Source organism: Corvus brachyrhynchos, unplaced genomic scaffold (genome assembly GCF_000691975.1).
Source record: "Corvus brachyrhynchos isolate BGI_N302 unplaced genomic scaffold, ASM69197v1 scaffold103, whole genome shotgun sequence".
NCBI classification, from domain to species: Eukaryota; Metazoa; Chordata; class Aves; order Passeriformes; family Corvidae; genus Corvus; species Corvus brachyrhynchos.
The window spans coordinates 6,647,419-6,670,489 of NW_008237436.1; the positions used below are offsets into that span (position 1 = coordinate 6,647,419).

Consider the following 23,071-nt stretch of genomic DNA (forward strand, 5'->3'; position numbering starts at 1 on the left):
ACAGCAGCTTGGGTTTAATCATCTGAATTACCTCACAATCAACATGCCCTCTTTAAGGTCAAAATATTTTTTATGCTTCTGAAACAGAACAGAAGTTATTTCACCTTCCAGCTGAAATCACCATCCTGCCCCCCGAAGTACAGTGCAATTGTTTTCCATGTTTCCAGACTTCAAGCTCTACTTCAAGTATCTACCAAGAAACAGACCACAGGCCACAGACCATGTGTACTTAGATTCTATGGAAGCTTATACAAGCTTTGCCCTTCTGTCCACTGTTAGAGATGCAACCAGAGATGGAAGGGAGGATGCAACCAGAAGTGAGGAATTGCCAGGTCTACTTTTGGGTAATTTTTCATATAACAGGGTGCTTCTCTGAAGAAATCAGCTTATATGACTCCTTTTGAGCACCAGGGACTCTGAGTATCCCATGATTATAAAAATGAAGAGCAAAGCACCTGGACAGCAAATAAAGAGCATTCATTTAATACGGCAAGTTCACAGTATGGCACACGTAACACCAACTCATGTTCATTCTCATGGATAAACCTGCAGGTTAAATCATATTTAAAACAAGATAATTGTTGCAGGACATTTACAGGTGCTTAAGAGGAAAAAAGAAAGCCACAAAGGAATAGAACTGTGCAGGTTACTGCATAGGCAAGGCACAGGAGACTTGGAAAATCCACAGAGCTGGATATTTGTAGATACTTGGTGAGTACCTGGAAACTCTGTGGTTCATATTCTTCCCTAGGGCTTGAAATGCATGAATGCACTGCTAAAAATAGGCGCCTGGCTGGGGTGGGTCATTTGTTTGAATGGATATGACTGTCTTGATGCTCTTATGCCAAGTTAGCATTTGCAGTTCTTGGTGGAACTGAGATGCTCCTTCAGGGAGCTGAACCCTTTCCTCAGTAACCAAGATCTTAGGAACACTCATACATACTCCAAGGAGGAAAGATGGCATGAACAGAAGTTTCTCCATACAGCTGATTAGTCCTATTTTCTGGTTCCTTCCATTTAAATAAAGTGTTGTGAAGGTGTTTTTGTTGTTGGGGTTCTTTTGGGGTTTTTTTAAAGGTCTCCACTCAGGTGTTCAATGGCTACATTCTGCACCTGCGAGACCTACTTTTCTGAAGATGTATTCCATTCCTACCTAGAACAAGGGGAGAAGGCAAGAAGGGGGGAACCATAATTATGATTTAGTTGGACAAGTTTTAGCATAATACATGGTTTCCATACAGAAGAATGTCTTTCGGAGCCTCTGCTGTGTTCTGAAGAGTTCACTGTCCCGAGAATTCTTTAAGCGGTAATAAATATACATCTCCCCTGCATTTAACTCATCTGGCTTGGAAATTGAACACATCTATTTATCCCTTCTTGTACTCTTCAGGTGCTTTTATGCACCTGAACCTAGTTCAGAAGTACAGCTGCTGTTGGAGCAGTAGGGATGTGTACTGCAGCCAGATCAAGGGAATCATGGCATGGGTGCTTTCTGTACACATCCCTGCCTCCCATTTTCTGCTGTATTAGAGCTAGCAGCACTTGTTTTCTTTAACCTAGGTATGTTTGTGGAAATTCTACTTGGGTTATAAATTCATTTGGTGTCCAAAATAGCTTTGGGGTCTTGAATAAATAATCTTTCATGATTTTTACGTATTTGCTAATTTGTAAGTAAACTTGTAACTGGTTTTTCTTCATAATTTTTGTTCTGTTTGTGTAAAAGATGGAAAATGCATCTTCATTCTCAGAGTTGCTCCTTAGAGCATTGCCAAAGCTCAAACCTCATACCTCATTTATAGACTTTATTCTTGTGAGTGTCATCTCAGATTTTCATTGTGTGTAATTTTACTGTGGTTTTGAGGAACTTGTTAAAAAGATAGAGAAACCAGAGATACATCTCTGACCCATATTTGGAGGCAATTTGGTGGTCATTTGTCTTGAAGAGTTCACCCAGCAAGAAGGTGATGGTGCAAGTTAACTCTCTCTCTCTCGTTATAAATTAATTCGCAAAATGCTGTGAAACTAAGAACTGGTTTGTAGCAAATGTCATCAGTCTGCCATAGTCTCTCCTTTATTACCCAGCCTTTGTAGGAGAGACATTCATAAAAAGAAGCAGTCTTTTCTGCATGCTTGATGTCGTGAGTGAGTGTGCAATACCTTCCTAAAGCCACGTAATGAAATCTTAGACTGAATTTGGGAATCACGTGCATGCTTTGCTCCTGTGTGTGAGCTTATAGGTTTTTCTCCACTAAGGTATTTTTCCTAGCTACTTTGATTTTCTTTGTGCACAGCTCTCTCAGAAGATACAGCAAATGATTTAAAGACACACCAAGAATGTCTTTGTACGTATTGCAGGGAAAGCCAGCTTGTTGCCTTCTTAAAGAAGTTCAAACATTATTTCTGTAGTGAGAAGTACATCAATAGGTAATTTACCAGTGAAGTGATTGCACATGTTTACAATGCGCTGCGTATTTTGGCAAAAGATGTTTAGTACTTACTTCTTTGAGCTTTTGCCAGCACATAAAGCAATAAATGTAGCCTTAAGTTACCAATATTGTATGTATTTTCTACATGAGAAGAGAGGCAAGGAGAGCAGGGGATCTTTTGTTGTACTAATTTTGAAGCTTAAGGGAAGGGGTAGCATGTTTAAAAGCAGCTGTGTCAAAAAGAAAACGCTAGGTCCTGTCTATTATTAGATTGTCCCACTGACCAAGAAAATGGTTGTATTAATAAAAATGGAGCAAGTGCAATAAAAGTACTGAGAAACTTTTGAGATTGCATCGTGTGTCCTGGTAGTTTTGGGCTAGAAGAATGTCTCTGTGCTGAAATGCTAATAGAGTTGTGGGTAATGAGAAACATGGGGCTGGTCCTGGGATTACCCCTGTAAAGGTTTGCTCTTGTCAGTATGACAGAAGATGAGCTGCAGTTTCTGTTGTGGTCAGGCTTTTCTTTTGCTAATTTTGCTATTTTCCTTGGGTTCCAAGCTGTCAGGAAACTTCATATAAACTTCCTTGATAAAAGTAGCTTAATTCAAGGTCTTACAGAGACTGAATTTTACTTCATAGGAAGGAAGTGGGGAAAAACAGACTTGCAAGGGAAACCTGGCCCTTCACGTAGCCATAACAGGGAATCCTAAGGGGACTGCGGTTCCAGACCTGAAATGACCTTGCTACAGAACTGCTCCTATTACACTTAATTCAGCAGCTCTGCAAAAGGATTCCTTTATGTGGTGACAAGAAAAGCAAAGTCTGTGAACCTGCATTTATAACTGTAACATAAGGGACTTCTGCAAATAAAAGTAAGAAGGGAAAGAATTGAAATGAAATGTCCTATAAAATAGGAGCTGAATAGTAACAGTCATGGTCTTGGTCACTCTCTGTTTTATTCAGTCAGTACTGGGATTGCATCTTGTCCTTGGAAATTTTCAAATAATTTTGATTACTGTAACACATTGCATAGGTTCATATCCAGGAAATAAGAATGCACAACTATATTTTAAGTACATTAAAGGAATATTAATTTCTTTATTAATTTTCATCCCATTGCTCATTGTGTCATATGCAGGTGTAAATGCATGCATTTGGACGTGGATTGGTAACTCTACTTTACTCTACATATAGCTTAAATTGAAACTGCCAGCTACACAATGCTATAAGATGAAGGAAACTCAGAGCAAAAGGGGTACCATTTTCTAAATGAATTGTACCATTCTATACATTTCTTTGTGTAATTCAGTTTCTATCCTGCTCCTTCCTGATACCTTCTACACCTAAAGGGTTAATGCTTCTACATTCAAAAAAATCTTTACTACATTTCCACTCTCCCCAAATACACAGAGTGTTTGGTAGCAGTGGGATGTGTTGCATTTTCTGTGCTTATTTCTAGGGCCAGATTTGTGTTATAGCTCCTGGTCTCCGTCTGTTTTTGTTTTGGTATGAGAGGTGTGGAAGTATTTTGCTGCTACATTCTGTGGTGATGTGTTTTATTCAGGTGCAGTGAGCCCTAGTGTACATCCCAGGTGTGAAGAGCCTTGGTGTGTTTAGCCTCACTTTTGACTCATGGCATTATCCAGCTTCACTCACGGAGTGCTGTGTGTTTTGTTGGCTTTCCTTCTGCTTCTACGTTCGGTACCAGACTGGTTGATGGTTTTTGTAGCTGCTTCTGTGCTTTCTTTCCATTGCCCTTACTTGGATTATAGTAGTACCATCTTTTCTTCTACAATTCCCTAATCTTCTATTTCAAATACTGCTTTTCTTGCTATAGGACATGTATTTTCTTAGTGGACTCCAAGTGCTAAGCAGAATTTCAGGTGGATCATTTACCTGAAATTGTTGACATTTTCTCACCTGTCAGTGTAAATAGTTAAATTTCTGTCTTTTTTTCATTTATTTCAGTACTAGAGAACAAATTAAGAATAAAAAAATCCAAAGCACTTCTATTACATTATTGGTGGTTAAAGATACCACATAGCTTCAGAAAAGCCAGCAGATCGTTTAAAACCATATAGGAGCATGTCCTTACCTTGTGTGTGTGATATGGGTCAATTACACATTTGTGAAACTTGTATCAATACCAGTCTGTCATGATTATGTGCTGAGGAGATACCCTAAGCTATTAGTAGTCATATTGTACTTCTCAATTCCACAGTGATGTGCTGGTACTCAAGGGCAATTAAAGAACTTGAAGTAAATCCAAGAGGCAAAAAAACTACCAAACAGCCCCCCCAAAGACATGTTAACATGACTGAATTGACTCCAACCTGCAGCCACTGCTGCTGTGTGCATAAGGACGATGTCTATGTCAGTGGAAACCCTTCTTTACAGTTGTTTGCTTTGTAAAGGAAGGCTGATGGCACTGGGAGTCCACGGCACGAGTTTCCATTGCTCGGCAGCAGCAGACAGCGTGGCCTGGCGTGATGTTCCCAGCTTGCCAACCAAGCAGCTGAGCCCTCCTCACTCCTCAAGCTGGGGATGGGAGGAGGCTGTGGACAACAAGGCTCCTGCCTTGTTTCCTCTCAGCCTGGCTGCCAGCCACTCTGGCTGCTTTGTAGGATAACGATGGGCAATTTCCCAGCATCATCAGTGCTGGTAGCCTTGCTCTAGCTGTGGGTTTAGACCCCTTTGGCCATGCAGGTATGCTGAAACTCTGCATCCTGGTAGGGCTTGACTGAGTCATGTTGGGTTTTGATTTGATTTTTGATGAGTCACTCTGTGAGTCCTGTGACTTCAAGGGTGTCCCATATATACATATGAAAATCCTAGTGTAGCAGTGTTCAGCTTTCTTCAGAAAACTTAAGGAAGGATGAAAAATAAATTTGGAATAGAGCTGTCTATATTGGTAAAAGGGAAATGTTCTGAAGAATTGCTAAGTTTAACCACATCTTTTGGCAAGTACATCTGCCCTCTGGCAAGGCAGGCCATTTTTAATCGCATTATCATAGGCTTGCTTCTGCAGCCATTAGTGTGCTAGACAAATATTAAGTCCCTGGAATACTTTGCACCAAAAGAGATGCAGAAATAGCCTGCCTTTTCTCTACTTGATTTCATAAGATTAGAAAAAAAGTCACATTACAGCTCTGTTAAATGTGCTCTAATGGGCTGTATCTCATTTTACCAGTGACGTACACATTAATAGGATAATTTAGCACACTGATTTTGGTGTTCGTGTAACTCCAGGAACAAAAAAAAAAGTAAACCACTACCCAACAAAAGGCATTGACATGACCTGCTGTGGTTTGTCATGTTTTTAAACATATTTATCAGTGTATTTGGCACCAAATGTTGCTGGAAGAGGCAGTCTTCTTATGTCTTAGCGGCAAGGTCCTTTGATGTATGCTGCATTGTCATCTGCAGGTGCGGTATTTTCCACAATGCTCAAAACTCCTGGGACAAGCAGCATGATTGTTCTCTAATGGGAACCACTGAGGAAAACCCCCAGATCTTTGCTAATTCTTACTTAATTTTCAAGTCCTCAGAATTATTCTGCGGACTGAAATGTTAAGAATTGTGAGTCTAAGTGTGGTGTGAGGCTCCTCTTGCCCTCTCCCCCTTCTATTCTGCTCTGTGCCTGCCTCTCCTGTTAAATGTTACCTGTGTTTTGGGGGAAGGATGTTGGCATCTGATCAGTTAGAGAAGAGGAGCACAAAAACAATTTTTATAAGGAAGGAGTAAAATTTTCTGCAATACCTCTTCTGTAAACAAAGAAAGATGAAGCTGATAAAATCTCTGCTGTTTAGTATGCTGGAATATCAACTATATGAAGTCAGGAAAAGAAGAAATAGAATAGGAGAAATAACAGCTGTTCAGGCTTATTTAATAAGTCAGTGTTTAAAGCCAGGAAATTTCTATTTTAGTGGCTGCCCTAGTATCTATATGACAAAGCATTGCAGTCAATGCACAGGGTTTTTTTAATGAGACAAAAGCAGCGTGAAACTTTGAAAATAATTGTTAACACTGGCAGAGAAGACTGGAGATGATTTTTAACCTTGAACAGGCACTTGTTTGGAGTGCACAGGCCTAGAGCAAATGCTTTTCAGTTGTAAAATATCGATCTGTTTTCAGCAAAGAATTAATAAACACTGGGAGGAATAAAACGAGCAGGGGAAATATTCCTCAGAAAATGAAGTGAGTCTCAGACAGCCATGCCTACCCTGTCAAATCTTATTCCTAACACACTTTGCCTATATTATAAAATTGGTGCTGTACATTCTCTAATGAAGGGATTATTTTAAGGCTGTGAGCATTTGGGCAGGAATAAGAGGCTGGTGTTGAGAGAGACATCTGTAATGAGAGATTTTAAATCAGGATACATTATTAATGAACTGCACAGTAGACACACAAACCTGCTTTATTGGGCAAACTGTAAATGAGCCTATTTGGTAAGAACATGCAAAATGTGTGCATGCTGAGAGATGGTATTTTGAGAATTTAACTAATTTCTGAATAGTAAAGGCATCCAGTCTGGCTATAATTGGTGCCTGTGGCAATTGTTGATACCCTGACTACATTAGCTTTCTGTGCCCTTTAGCAGAATTGGGAAAACATTTCTAGTACTCGTTAAGCTGTCTATTATCAAGCCTTCATAAATATACACATTTAGAATAGATGATTTGCTATCCCAGTGCCTTAGAGCACTTAAATAAATTAGTTCCTACTATTTCGGGCATTAATTTTGCAGTAATTATGCATGAAGCAATAATGCAATTAAAATTGCCTTCCAACTTGCTCGAGTGGGAATATTTTTTGAAAATAACACTTGATCTTTTCTCAAAATACACTCTAGAGCAGGTGGATGTGCTGTGTAGCTCAAAACAGCAGTGTGGGACTGTTCTACCTTGAGATCCTCAGTTTGCCTGCAGCTGAAGTCAATATTAACCAAGTATTACCATCTGTTGGCTTTTGCTGACCTCTGATTTATTCCCCTCTCCCCTTTCTCTAGTGGCAAAGTGCCCACATCACAGCTGGCATCGAGTGCTTCAGCAGTGGGGTTTCTTATTTAAAGAATGCAACCACACTTCAAGGCAGGAAACATGGGCTAGTTTTCAGTTTGCAACGTTCCAGTTTCTTTTTGCACAGTACCTACTGGTTTGACATCTTTGCAATATCTGCTATAATAAAGCACAGCAATGTATTGGCCCAGATTTCAGCCTTAGGTCTGAATCTCTTTACGTTTAAATTGGACCTCTTGTTTCTTGGGAGAAAAATACATGTTTTTTTAGCTGAGTTACAAATAAGCTTTTCCAGCTTTTTGGCAGCTAGGTAATAGTTAAAGTGAAAAGATTTCTTTTTTCCAGCCAGAAAAGAGGTTTAATAACTTTGGGTCCATTTGTTCATAGCAATACTGGAGCTGAGCCCTGCAAACCCCTGGAGCTTGGCAAGCCAGGCAGACTTGGCAAGTTTTCCTACCAGCTTGCTGAGTCTGAGTCAAGCATGGCTTGTTGCAACTTCAAATATATTTAGTACATTTTGTTAACATGAACATTGAGGTGGAGGGTTTGGGTTTTTTTTTTCTTTGCTGACCCTGAGGTATACCATGCTCTCTCTACAAACAGCTGGTCCTTAAACCATGCATGGCAGCTTATGGCTTGTGTTAATATAAAAATAAATGTGTATTTTATGCAGAGTGTCTGATATACTCTTGATGTGAAGATATTGAGGAAGTATGAGACAGTATCCCACAGTCCTTCTGTCAGTTGGCATTTGGTAGTGCGAATCTCTGGAAAAAACAAGCATAGCCATTACTTTTCAGTGTGTTGTAAAAGCGACAGCTTTTGCCCTCTGTTCGGAGCCTGTGGTGCATGAAGACTTGTGTAAGTGTTGGAAATGTTCTCACTTCTAATTTTCACCTGCGTGGATACTGCTGAAAGGAAAATAGTTGAAATTGGACTTTTGGAATGGCCAGACACTGAGCTTTGTAAATGTCAGTTCTTGCCCATCCAAATTGTATCAGCCTTTGAAATAGGGAGAAAACTTTCCTATAGAAGAAATTTCTTTCAATGTTGAAAGATGCTGCGGAAGACTCAAGACAGTGACAGCTATTTACCCCAGTCAGACACAGCCATCTCAGTATTCTCCTATTGACTGATTCATCTCAATGTGGCATTAGCAGGGTCTTTAGTGAATTCTGCACCATGCAGTTGTGGCAGGGCAGTACATCTTGAGTAGAAGGAATTGGTCTGTTGAGTGAGTGTTTTTCACTTGTACTCTGACAGTCTGTCTGCTGCTCTGTAAGGCATCCTAATAGTTCTGCTCAACCCAAGTTTTATGTGATTCTGTCATCATTATTACTAATATTTTTGTTGGGAAATGTGAATCTAAGAATCCAAGATGTTAGATTTGCCTGAAAGTGTGGCTGCTTTGTTTTACCCTTTTAATGGAAAATCAGCTATGTCTGTTGCTGGAGGACTAGTTGTGGGAAGCTATGATTTCAGAAAGCAGTTGTTCCCTAAGTAGCATGAGCCAATGTTATAAAAGGCCTCATCATTTGCTACCAAGCCTTTGAAGTTTGCTTTGCCCAGTGGGATCTAGAAAACTGAGCAGAGCACAGTCAGGTTGCCAACTAAGCCAGACAGTCTTCTGATTTGTGAGCTATTTATGGTTTCTAGAACTGCTGCCCTCATTCATCGTTGCAATTAATTGCAACAAGCCTGGAGATGATAAATGCCTATATCATTATTGCTAAATATCTAGGAGTATGCTTTTTCAAAGCTCTGATTCTTCTTAGAAGAAGCTCTTGAGTTCCTAACTTGAACACCCCAAATAAATTGTGGTTTCTTTTTGGGACCTTAGGCTTTGTACCAAAAATGTTTCATGTGTATCTTTTGCAGTGCTGATGTGTAGAACTGGCTGGAATACTTCAAGGGTGAGAGTGTAACTGGCCAGTGCACTGCTTTCGGCCTTTAATTATGTCCTCAGAGCAAGATTTTATGAGTATTCCTTCATGGTATCAATACAATAGGACTGATGATAAAAAGTTGGGATGTAGAGTGTGTCTTCTGTCCTTTTTCTGGACAGAGCTGGTGAGGTGAATGCTTAAAGGCTTTTTTAATTGAATGAGTGTTTGGCAATGGGAAAGAAAGAGGCGCTTTTTTAAGGAAACCTAAAATACTTTGCAGTTTATACTAGGCTGGTGCATTTCAGCTAAGTGCTAAAGGAATGAAGCTGTTGGCCCTTCAGAAAGCTTACAAGGACACTTGTAATCTAGAAGCTGCATGAAGGCAGCCGGTATTAAAAAGTGCAAACTTCAGAATAATATAGTGATAAATAAATAGAAACTCCCTACTTGAAAGAGCAGCTGAAGGTTTGAAAAATTACAGGAAGTAATTTTAAAAAGATGACCTACTGTGCAAAGCATAGCTATAAACAGATGAGTTGCAATCAGTGTCATTGTTTCTTACTTGAACACTGAGAGTGCATTAGAACTGATGATTAATGATGATTAATTTTAAACAAGAATGGTGATATAATAGCTGTAAGAACAGCTGTAGAGAAATAAGAATTCAGCTAACTTGGTCTCTGGTTTGTGAACAGTGGTAGTTCTCAGGCAGACTCATCTGGTCTCCAGCTTTCCTTCTGTGATTTTTTTCAAATTGCCTTTTGCATCCACAGCATCATCTGTCAGACATTACCATAGACCAGCTGTGCATTGTGTGAAAAGGTTTCACTTTTTCCTTTTGTGTAGCATGTGAAATTCACATGTGTAGCATGTGAATTTCATGTCTTGCAGCAGTGCCTAATTGAACTGCCATTTGTTATTCTTTCCAATCTTGTAAATACTTTAATCTTCCATGAAGTTGCCTCTGTCCCATGTTAGAGTCCTGGTCTGTTTAGATACTGCATCTATGAAAACAGTGATAGGTCTTGATGCAGTCTCATTTTCTTCTCGTTTGGCTTTTTTTTCCTGATTATTCTATATCCGTTTTGGGTGGGAGCAGAGCAGAGATCAGATGATGTACAGCTAACTGCTTGTTTTCTGAGGTGTTCTGCTAGGCCACTAATACTGCACAAGTGAGCCAGAGAATAAATGATGCTGGTAGGAGAGTGCTGCCAAATGAGTGACAGAATGGTGTCAGAAAAGATACCTGGCATTAACTGCCAGAGGCTCTCAGGGAGTGGGAAGGGAATGGACATGATTATCACTTGACTGCTCTGAAATACCTAGTGCATCCAGTGCAACATGGACTTGTAAAGTAAATGCAACACAAAGTATGTTGAAGGAGGGTGGTTAGAGGGAGTGTTCTCACATGCAATATTGAATTAATTTTGAACAAAGTAACATGGTCTACTGTGGATTTTAAAAGCAACTATAGCCAGAAATTCACAGAAATCTTTTGTTATCGAATAAGTGTAATGATTTCACATGCAAACTGTTTCAGCATGCCCTTAAACTGCTATTGTTCTTCCAGTTTCCAATTTACTTGGAAAATGATAATTCCTTCCCTTCTTTGTTATATTGTTTCCTAAGCTTCTTTCAATGCCCACTAAGAAACTTTGTTCCAACCCAGTACAGCAGTTCGTGCTTCAAAAAGGTGCTTAAGCAAGATTAATAGGCTCAAAGAAGCTGCATCCAAGGAAATGCTGAAAAGTTTACCTATGCACTGAAGCTTAAAGCTGTTTCCTGGGATCGTGTCATTTCAGAATTCCCTCAGTTGGAAGGCAACTTGAAGTCCATCTAGTCCAACCTTCTGTTTAAAGTAGGGTGAATATTAAATGCAAACCAGGTTGCTCAGGGCTTGCCCAGTTGCATTTGTAAACTTGTTAAAGGATAAAGACTCTGCAGCCTGTTTTTGCAACCTCTTCCAATTTTAATTGTAAAATAGGTAGTTTATTAAATAATAATGTTTGCATCATTTAGACAATAAAATTGTAATATAATCATGATCCTGTAACTGACAAGGAAATATCACTGTAATTCTGGGACTGTAAAAATGCCACACAAGTTAAGCAGAGCATCCATCAAAATGCAGTTATCTTGAAAATTCTGGTCTACCAGCCATGATGGAAATGAGGCTGGCTTCTGGACTCAAGCATGTTAATTTGCCAGTGATAAGGATTTTGTAATAGTTTGATGCCATCTATTTTTTTAGAGTTATGATGTAAATACAGCAAGTTGCTCCATAGCCTGAGTATTTTATTTTAAACAAGGAGTACTCTGCCAGTATTTAAAATTTAGTACGTGAAAATAATTGCCTGGCACTGCTGATAATTATTTTTAGAGCATGACAAGCATCTGTCACCAGATGGTGGTCTGTACTCCACATCCTTCTCCTCTGCTGTAAATGGAGGCATGTACTGCAGAAGTAATTGAAAGCTTTTTGTAACTTGTGTCTTTTTCAGCTTTGGTTTGCTTTCGTTAATGGATTTTCTGGGCAGATCTTATTTGAACGATGGTGCATTGGTCTGTATAATGTGGTAAGTGCTACATGTTTTGACTTGATAGTGCTTGGGACTACTGTATTATTTTGTTGTGTTCCATTTTTCACAGGTAACTGTCCTAGATGTGTGTCGAGAAAGGTGAGTTTGTTTGTAAAAGCCGTTTTGAATCCACTCTTAGGTAGAAAAAAAAATCATTTAAAATAACACTTATTGCAAAAAGAAATTTGGGAGAACACCTTGAAAACAGATGTTTAGCCTAATATAACCTGCATAAAACTCTGCAGATTTTAGGTAGAATTTAATTTCCTCATTGAAAGAATTTTCAGTATTTTGCACTGAATATTTTGCTGACAGCTCATGCTCAAAATACTCCTAATCTTTGAGTTTTGAATAATTTTTTTTCTCTCAGTCCCTGTAGAGTTAGATGCTGAGAGAAGTGTTCTGCAGTTGCTTTGGGTTGACTTGTGCTCCATTAGGTACAGAAAGAGAAGTTGCATCACTGTGTCACCAGCATTTTGCACTTGAAATGAGAGCAGGATATGTCAGTCTGGGAGTGGTTTCTGATTTTTGACAGGGCCTGCAGGGTGCCACACTGTGTCATACGACTTTATTACTTTAATCAGTAATATTTTTAAATCAATCACATAGATTAAAGTCTGAAGGATCTCTGGAACCAAGTTCTGTAGCATACCATAGACCTGTGTTGGTGCTTTCGACAGTGGTACCTTTGTAATGTTACTGACGAGTGGCCTGGTGCCTGGATTTATAAGCTGTTAGGACACCATTAGTGTTGAAGAATCTCTTTGCAAGGAGGGAATTTAATTTTTTTCTTTAAAAAAGCTCATTCCAAATATATGCTAATACAGAAAAAGCCAGCAAATTATCACTGAGTAGTATTAATGGAAACACTTAACTTCTGTCACATTAATTTTAAAAATGATGGCACTAGCCCCCATATTCCATAAGATTTCGTACTCCTAGTTGAAGATACTTATTCAAGGATTTATCATTGCCTTGATTCTCTTCACCCTAATTTCCTGACTGTTATGCAGTCTCTGTCATTCATGTTTAGATATTTGCATCTATTATCTTTAAACCTCATTTGATTAATCTATCTACCCTACCTAAAGCTTCTGGATAAAACTCATCTTCTGTAATCAGAAAATAAACCTTGTTTTTTAAGGTCGGTATTTTCTAAAATTAGAACTGATTGTGTGGACTCATGGAGAATCAAGTGCTAGTAGGATATTAAGGACTTCCACAATTTGAAGCGTTTAGATTTTGAAGTGCTTTTAGTTAAGTCATTCTCTTCTGTGCAGATTAACACTTTATTTCATTAGTAGTCTCATTAAAGTATAAAATGTGTGAAATCATAGTAGCGTTGTAATTCCTGATTTTGCACTGGTTCACACTGGAGGTTGGCCTTTGTAATCAAATCCACTAGAAGATTTACTTCAAGTGAAAATGTAAATGCCCCAATAAACACAAGAAACCTGGGGAAATACATTAAAGCTGTATGAGAACATGGTCTTCTTTGGAATATATTGGACCAGTGCTCTCAGTTTCAGTTCTCTACCCTCAGCCTGTTGCCGTTTTAGCCATCTGCTTTATCACTTCATGACCAAAGACACACAATTCCCACTGGACCGAGGGTTGTAATTACTGATTCTCACTTGTCTCTGCTCTTCCACATTGTTCTTTGTCTGCTCCCCAGCTGCCAGCTTGCTGCTGGTGGGAATCAAAGCCCACCCTCTCCAAATGTGCACACGCCCTAGAAACAGTTCATAACTCCAAGCTGCCTCTTAACTTCAAGAACCCTTCTCAAACTGTTAAAAATATACGTATGTATAGGATTAAAAGTGATGTTTCTGATATAAACTGTTAATGTAAAAGGAAGTGAATGAAGTTTAGTGTTCAGACTTGCACCCTGGTGTTACTTTCAGTCTGTGCCTGCACTGTGGACTACAAGAAACTTGGATACCAAGATGGCTTTAAATGAGCCACCTCGGATCCTGGAAATACTTTAAGAGCAGCAATGTTAAACTCAGTGGAGGCTAATTTACTCTGCTTCTGGCAGAGTGTCCTGCTGCCTGTCTTGGAAAGCTTCCGAGGCTTGGTCATCCAAGCGTCTGCCCGTAGCACAGACACACACTGCAGTTAATTTGTTCCTATCAGTTCATGCCTGCCAGGGGAATCCCCAAAGTACAATAACAAAGAAAGGCCTTTGTTGCTTGGTAGATTTTTTTTTTTAATGTGATTTCCACATTTACTCTGTCTGTAAACTTAGCACTGGTTAAGCATGTTGCATATCTAATTATGGCTACAACTGCAGCTATATTGGAACCTATTCCCACAAGGGTGTTTTGTAAAAATACGTGTTGTCTTTCCTTTTTTAGTCTGATGTGTTTGACCCTCACTGGATTAGCTGGTACATCAGAAACTAATGGTGCTTAACTTCTCAGGTTTAAGCTTACTGGTTAATAATATGAATTTTCTGTCATTTTTCTTTTGTTCATAAGTCAATATTTGACAGTTACAAATTGGTGAAATTAATGTTTGGACCGTTGAAAATGATGTCAAATAACATGGTAGGTAGTAGTAAGTCTTCACTAAAGTCTGTGGGAATTTTGCTGTTGTCTAGATAAGGAAACATTATATGAGATACACTTAAAACTAAGAGCTGCTTTCAATTAGTATTTGCTTTCCTTGCAGATTTTCACAGCGCTGCCACCCTTTACTCTGGGAATTTTTGAACGATCATGTACTCAAGATAGCATGCTTAGATTTCCTCAGCTATACAAAATCACTCAAAATGCAGATGGTTTCAACACAAGGGTAAGGGAAACCTTGTTACTTTAGGAACAAACATAAGCATTCTTATATTCCAGATTTTTCTTGTCAGAAAATAGCTTATTTCACACTGTTACTTCTGCTTTATGCTAGCCACTGAGAGTGATTGTTCAGCCTCCCAGTTCTTTCCAAGGGATTATTTTTTATTTAAATGAAAAACATCCTTGTTTATAAATAAGGATTTTCTGCTGTGACTTCACCTGAAACTGGTCCTGAAATATCCATAAACTTTGATTCAAGTTTAGATTCATATCCAATTATGATTTTTCAATTCACAGCTACTGATAAGTCACAATGACATCTCCTGGATTTAATTTAACATATGTGTTGTCATAACACTCTCTGCTAGGGTGCTTTTTCATAGTTAGTATAGCTCTTGTGAGTTTTGAAGAACACATTTAGTACATTTTGCTATTTAGATGCTGGAAAATGCCAGCATTTGGTATTCTGTCTTTTCCATAACAAGCACATCTAAATGTACTCCTGAATCAAGGAAGCTGTATGATTGCTTTGTTTGGAGAGGAAACTGTGGAGTACATAAAGCTCTAGTTTGTGCAAAATGGCATTATCTGCAAGTTAAAAACTGTGGAGCACAAAATATTTGTCCATTAAAAGAAAACAGAACATTTCATAATACTGAATCGCTCTTTTAAAATGATTCTTTGAGGTAATTAAACAAAATTGACTCCGTCTGTCTGCCTTATTTCAATAAAGGTCTTAAGCTGAAGCATGCTTGCCTATTATGTTTTAAGTTGGTAGAATAAAATGATCGAACTGGACCAGTGTTTTCTTGTGAAAGAGCAGAAATTGTAGGAGGAAATAGATCCTGCAGAAGTTTAGGTATTTCACTTCAGGACAAACATTTTCTGACTCTAAACTACACAATGAAGTGTTTGTTAGGAGTTAGAGAGAGGTCAAGAGTTTTGGACTTTACTGATGGCTTGGTTTGTTTTCCCTCAGGTTTTCTGGGGTCACTGCATCAATGCCCTTATCCATTCCATCATTCTTTTCTGGTTTCCACTGAAAGTGCTGGAGCATGGTAAGGGCTTCAGTATTTCTTACGTCAGTAACTGATGTTCAGTCTTACAGAACCAGTGTGTTTGCAGAACGGGGGGTCATGACAAGCCCCAAGAAATAATGCTGCCAGACAGTTCAATGGTCTTTAGCTGCTGAACTTGGAGAGTTGTCTAGTGGCTTTCAGAAATTATTCTAATTTAACATAATTATTGTTCATACAGTGACTTTAATAGGTGAAAAATGAAACTACTGCTTTGCTAAGTCTTACCCAAATACTGAATGATGTTTCACAAAATGCCTTTTTTCTTTTTTTTTTTTTTTGTAGTGTGTTGAGATCTCAGCATTTTATTGAATAATGTTCTTACAGCAGCTGCCTTACAACTGTTTGCTTTATATCTTGTTGGAACTCTCCCATTCCATAACACAGTACTGTACAAAAGAATTGGCTGGAATGGAAGTAAACTGGATCAAGAGTCAGAGATGTCGGGGAAATTAGACTCTTTGGTGTACATATTAGGGTTATTAAGTCTTGCTTTTTAGGGTAACAAACTGCATGGTATTTCAGGGACCAGTAAATCCCATATGGTTCCTGCCTATCTTTCCAATATAGTTGTGTGGGTGAGAAAAACCATGGAAAGTCTGTTCTTTGATGGTAGTAAGAAATAGGGTTAGGTCAAGTGAGGAATTTAGGGGTGGTGGAGAAGAGAATATTTATCTAAAATCATAAATTTTTCACAAGTGAAACTCTTTCCTGGAGAATGCTGATTTTAAGAAAACCTCAGCTCCAGAATGGATTAACTGGGGAGGAGGTGAAAGAAATGGAAAGGGAGGGAAGATGAATGCTCATGTCAGAGACATGATGGTAAAGATACTTGTGGGGGTTAGATTCATGTTTCTCTACTTGGCTGATTAAAATGTCAGTATCATATCCTCAGTGGGAACTTCACACGCTGGCTGATGGACCGTACAAGAAAGGGACTTCCCTTTCCTCCGTACGTGGGCTAAAACAAGGTTCAGTTTCATGGGAGAGGGGCTTTTATGGTTGGTTGGTTTTTGTTTTGATTTGAGGAGTTTTGTTGTTCTGTTACACTGTTTTTTATGACAAATGTTAATCTTGAATAGCTCTTTTTAAAATTCAACTTCAGAAATTTTAGGTTGACATCTGTAGTGTTTATAGTTAAAATTACATAGTCTTCCATAGATGTTTTTCTAGTTCCTAAGAGGATAATGTGCTTTTCATTTCAACAATTAGAATTATAAGACTGAAATACCAGCTCAAAGGGTACCTTCCTGAGTTCCTTTGAATATTTTGCTTAGTTTGTTTTCCAGAGAGGAACGAATATTGAATTTTCAAATTTCTTTGCATTTCCAAGTGCAAGAAGGATTTCAGTGCCAGAGACAAAAATGGGCCATTCACACTGGGATGGTTCTTAACCTCTCAAGCTCCTTAGAATGTGAAGTACATGTAGTCATGTATGGGCACTTGTATAGCTTCAGAAATGAATGTTCACTGAGCATCCTGCTGTTCTCATTAGCACAAGCATCATTCCTTTCAGGACCATGTAGCCTCCCAGTATGAAAGGTAATGGAAGTCACTGAAAAATAAAGGCATTAACTTACTGCATTGAAACATAACCTCAAAAAGTTGAGACTTACAGGAAAATTTATTCAATTACTTACATGTTCACTGTGATGTTACACTAGAGCATGGCCATGTCATGTCAGCTTATTCTATCAAAACTGATACGTGTTTAGGCATGCCTTTTTCTTAACAGACTCAGCCTTTTGGCACCAGCAGGGTTCATTGGGCATGGAAGACTAAATTCCCTAGTGCTTTTCACCTTTTTCATTGACACCAGAGGGAAGAGTAGGGTGACTGTTAAATCTTGGTGTGTCTCTGTGAATGATGTGGTAAATGCCTGAAGCCTCTGGGGAGGAGCTGGGCTGAGGGAGATGCCAGTGGCTAGAAACCATGCCAGTTCCTAGCCCAGCTGTCTCAGGCTTTAGCTCCAGTTGCACTGTTAGTCACTAGTCTATTTGCTGCTGTTTCTTAGTAGTTAATATTGAAAAGAAAGCAGGGATACAGAGCTAGCAACTTCTGGAAAATATTCAGAGCCGGTCAGTTCTTTGGAGATAGCCACGAGCAGCCACGGTAGAAGCAAAACAAAACAATTAGCTTGGGTTAACTGCACTGACTAAATATATAGGGGGTTTTTACCTGTAAGCTGGGCAGGGTTTTCACCACAGAGATCAGGGTGTCAGGAACTCTTCTTTATAGGCTTAAAAATGTACCGAACCTGGAGTACACAACCTTTGTTTAACAATGTCAGATCAAGTTTTGCAAATGAATCTGACAAAATGTTACTGTCATGGTAGAAGGTCACTGTGCTAGGCAGTATGTGTTTAGGAATGAGTCCAAGGTTTTGTCTTAAGCCTTTTTGTCCCTGCTGTTCATGCAGTTCCCTAGTAGTTGTCTTAAAATGTGTGAAAATAGCAGTACTTACTATGCTTGAGTAATGCTTGAAAACTTTTGCATGAGTTCAGCTGGCATTCGTGTGGTGGTTGAATGTGTTTTCGTGGTGTTCCAGTTTGGTTCAGCAAGGGCTAAGAGAAACTAAATGACCTTTGAAGTATTGCCAAGGTTGGCACTTTCAAATGATAGCTTAACATGTATGTACTTACCCTTGTGCACACTTGACAGAGACAGGGTGGGTGGAGACTGAACACTGCTCAGTTACTGAACTAATCTCCAGTGAGATACTGTCGATGTTTATATGTGTCCTTTACAGATGAAACTCTCACTGCTCTTCTTAATTCAGCTCTCTTTCACCACAAATCAGCTGGTGTTTTACTGCTTTTTCATCACAGGCACACAAATAATAAGTTTTGTTAGAGGTGGCAATAGGCAGTACCGTACAGATATAGCAACAGAAAAAGTGACACTGACATACCTCAGCTCTTACAGGCAAATTACATGTTAGGGTCTGGTGAGCACTTCCACTTTTTCTAAGCCAGCTTCTGGCAACCAGGACTATGGATATGTGCTCTATCTGAGCACCGTGTCTGAGGCCTGGGTGAGCACAACTCTTGCATTACTATTACCTCACAGCTTCTAGGAGTGCTTTTAGATGTCCAAAAAGGAAAGGTTGGGACCAGTTATTTTCTCCTGAAAATTTCCTTGTTCTTTTGCCCATTCTGTTGTTAAACTGATAACAAATGTGATTGTTCTTATCTTCTTCTTTCAGATGCAGTATTCACAAATGGACAGGGAGTTGACTATCTATTTGTTGGAAATATAGTTTACACTGTAAGTTTGTGTATCCTAGCAATTTTTGAATGGTAGAATTTCTTTCCAGCCTTTTTTTTTACCATGAGAAAATGGTGTAAACCTAAAGAAAGTGTGTGAGTAAAATAAAATCAATCTGATGCTGTGTGCGTGGTTCTCCCTCTTCCTTTTTAATTTTTTTTTTCCAGACATGCACCAGCCATAGTTTCTGCTCTGTCCTTCCCCCATCCCCTGCCAAGTTCCTGGGTTGCTACCTGAATGGTAGTAGCTTTTTAGGTGTAAAGGGGAGATTGGGCCATGAACACCTTGGAGTTTGAGTGTCTTAGTAATGAAGATGTCTTCTTCCCTTTGTTTCTTCCTTGCAGTATGTTGTAGTCACTGTTTGTCTGAAAGCCGGCTTGGAAACAACTGCATGGACTAGAGTAAGTACTTTCCAGTATCTTTTATTTTGTTTTAGCACGCCTTCCTCCCTAATGAGTATTAATACAGATAAGAAGTATTAAAAATCATTTGGTACTTCAGAGTTTTAATTGGATCTTTCATGTAAGGATAGACTGCTAAGCTCCCTAAGTACAGAATGTGAGAGGAATGAACTCGTAGATCACATGATATCTGTAATGAAAACGGGCAGCCTGACAGAAGTGGGAAGAGTACACTGAAAGTGTGTTGTCAAAATCTCTACTTAAAAATGATAAAATTTTGCATGAAATCAACATACTACTGTACTTGCGTAAGAAAATACATCAAGAGAATGGTCCTTTGTACTCCGTAGCTCCTTCAAAATTAATGCAATAGGGAATGAAAGGTGTCTGCCCACAGATAAACTACTGGGCTTTGAGAACATCTTTGAACCAGGTAAAAAAAACTAGTGATGGCTTCACACTGGTTGAGCTTTTGTTTCTTTTTTTGAAACTTAGTGTAATAAGGATGTAAGTTAAATAGTTATGTTGGTTCCTTGATTTGAGGTATTTACTTGCAATGGGCAGATGCTCTGTTACTGGTAGGTGACAGAATCCAGCAGGGCAATGAGCTCTGAAGAGTGTGAGAGACAGGGAGGGAGGGCTCCTGTGTTGAACCTTCAACACCTTTCTCCCCTCCTTTCCCCTAGCCCCTCTGAAACATTAATTTTTAAAATTTTGATGGAGTCCCTTTTTCTCCACATCAGTAAGATACTTTATGGGAATCCAGTTTTCATGATGTACAAAGAAACTGCCGTCAAGGCTAAGATGTTTTGTGGACACATATTCTTATTTTACCAGTTTTTTTGGAGGGTTTGGCTTAGATCTTGTTAACCTCATTGCTTCTGTTAGTTGTAAAATGTTTTAGTTCATTCCTCCCAGGGGAATTGTGAAGATCAATGAGCTGACATCTGTTCTGAATTTTAAAGATGAAATGCTATCTGTACAGTTCATTTAATTGTTAGGGAGATGCTAATATTTTCTGCCCCTTTCTCTCATCTGAAAATAAAATCTGGATGTTTTTTATTGTTGCTTATGCATTAGTTCTGTGTTGTGTATCAACATTTTAAAATGCAAAAATCCTTAAATTATTCCCTTGTGCACCAGAAAAGCATGTATCCAAGTCTGCATTGAAGGCATGTGAGCTTGTTTAGATCTGTTTTGTTGTGAATTGTTTGATGGTTTTTCTTCTCTCCTCTTCCTTGGACAGGTGATGGGTATCTTTTCAGCTGCTTGGGGATGGATAATCATGATCCCCTCATTTCTAAACTTCTTTCTAAAAGATACCATAATATTTAGTAGGTATTGGAGTTCTATAACACTGGCATTTTGTAGAGAAATAATTATTATTCACACAACAGTTGTGTTTAGAATCAACTTTTTTCTATATGTGCTTCTAAATCCTGTCCCGTTGCTTGGAACAGTGATTTTCATCATCTTGGAATCTGGTGTTGGTTGTAGTTTCAGCTGTGAGTGAATCAACACACAGAGAATCTTTGGGTTACTTGAAGAGTATTACATTTACAACACTGAGTTAAGCCTCTTCTCTATCATCAAGTGGATTGGTTACAGGCAATTTGTTCTAGAGAGTTAGAGGGACACTGCCACTTGGGAGAACATGACAGTTTCGGCAGACAGCTTTAAGTAAATAATGCAGTCAAAGTGTTTGGGAGCCTGGTATATCCAGTAGGTAGTGTGGAAAGAAAGGCTTTGATAAAAGTGGTAACATGATGCATAATAAAATCTACCCGCTGAAGTTAAGTGGAGTAGCTTCATGTTACGTGTGGCCTATGTGGAGCACTGCAGCACGCTTTTTCCCAAACACACAGAGTTTCTCCAATCACTGCTTTACCACACTGTGGGAACTGTTGCAGGTAAGCAGGGCACATGGAAGAGCCACACACTCTGTCTAGTTTTTATGCAAGAACCTTGATTTCTTGTCTTCTGTTATTCATTTAATACATCTGATGGGCTCAGTTCTGCTTTTGCACATGAAGTCTCCGGGGTAAATGCAGACATCAGTGGAGAAGCAACAGTCCAGATGTTGGTGGGGTGACTGTGTAAGGAACATTTTCAAGCAGGGCAAGGAGGGCTCTTCCAGAACACAGAAGCTCTTTTAAAGCAGTTTGGGCAGATAAAAGCCTGAGATAATGAGATGATTGGGACAACCATGAGAAGAAGGTAAAGACAACATAAAATGAGCAACGTCTGCTCAGCTGGAAAGGATGAAGAGCTGCAAAACTTGAAACCTGTCCTAGCAGCAAAATGGAAAGAAAAACCTGAGCAAGACAAAAAAAAAATGGTGTCATTTCACTAGCATAAATACACTTCCTACAAAATAAGGCTGTGTCTGAAATCAGTTTCTCTGCTCGCTTTTATTTTTACTGGTTTTAGTCATGAAGTCCAGGAGCTAGGGAAGCACAAGTCCAAGCTATCCTGAGCCTTCTGTCCACTTGTGTGAGAGGAAGGCTGTGGCTCAAAAGAAGGTATCACATCCTTTTCAGAAAGCAGTGATGGTGCTGACTCTTCTTAGAGATGAGTTCTTGCAGCAGCCTTGCAGTACTTGATCTTTGGGGAGCTGAGCACTACAGTTGCTCACTGGGGCAGGGTTTCTAGTCAGAATCTTGATGTGAATTGTTCCTAGTCTTCAGAAAAGTAAGTAGACTGAAAGGATAAAATCCCTCTTGTCCTCTGAGTGTTTAAAAAAAAAAATCCTTCAGTTTCTTCTTTTCTTCACATTAAAACTGAATCAAGCATGTATGTAGTATTTTGGAGGTTTTTGTTTGTTATGTGGGGGTTTGGAGCTGGGTTTTTTTTGTTCATTTGTTTCTTGTTTGTTTGTTTTTAAATAAGGAGTTGCTGGTCAGATCTCCTGGGTGAAACAGAATAAATAACAAAGTTTGAAAACAAATCTTCCTGCCCACTGTGTCTCTCCAGGAAGGGGCCTATCCCATGTCTTCCTTATTATTAGCCCAGCAACTTTCAGGGTTGAACAAAATTCCAGCTTTCAGAGAGTGCCTAGAAGAGTGTTCTTTCCATTGCCTCTGACATTTTTTCATATGAATGCTTCTACTGTAAGGCAGCTTCTAGTTGATCCCAGCTATCTGCCAGTCTGCACTGGTGCTGCAGGCTCCTTGCTTGTTTGTTTTCACTGCCTGTGCTGGAGGATGTTCAGCAGTTGCAGATTAGGAGCAATCTTCTCCTTCTTCCAGAAGTTTGTATCTATCTCACAGCAAGCAGAACACAATACTCAGACACTTCTTTGGTTCTCAGACATACTGTTCAAAAAGTCAACAGACACAGTCATCCAATAGGAAGTATAAAGCCGAGAGCTGAACAAGCACGCTGTGTCCACCAGCGCCCAGTATGTGAATTCATTCCCATGTTCCTGAACTCACATGTAATTAGTAATTAAGATTTATGCAGGTACTTCTCTGAATTGGAGCCAAAGTCATCAGCTACAGGAGTTGTTGGCATCCAAAAGAGCTGGAGCCAATAATGAGCTCAGTTGCTTGTTACAACTGAAATTACTGGTTCCATCCACTGCAGTATAAAAGTAAAACAACTTAAACATCCTGAACAGAAAA

At 39.1% G+C, this 23,071-nt stretch overlaps 1 protein-coding gene across 4 annotated transcripts in view; it reads left to right on the plus strand.

Moving 5' to 3' along the window:
* The window catches only part of ATP8A2 (ATPase phospholipid transporting 8A2), a 295,003-nt gene that overhangs the window by 170,269 nt on the left and 101,663 nt on the right, over nucleotides 1-23,071 (plus strand). For all 4 annotated transcript variants that reach the window (XM_017731391.1, XM_017731389.1, XM_017731390.1 and 1 more), the window contains 5 exons: nucleotides 11,835-11,909; nucleotides 14,586-14,708; nucleotides 15,684-15,762; nucleotides 18,986-19,047; nucleotides 19,392-19,448. In XM_017731391.1, the coding sequence (XP_017586880.1) occupies nucleotides 11,835-11,909; nucleotides 14,586-14,708; nucleotides 15,684-15,762; nucleotides 18,986-19,047; nucleotides 19,392-19,448 (396 nt within the window). The remainder of the gene's footprint in view (nucleotides 1-11,834; nucleotides 11,910-14,585; nucleotides 14,709-15,683; nucleotides 15,763-18,985; nucleotides 19,048-19,391; nucleotides 19,449-23,071) is intronic.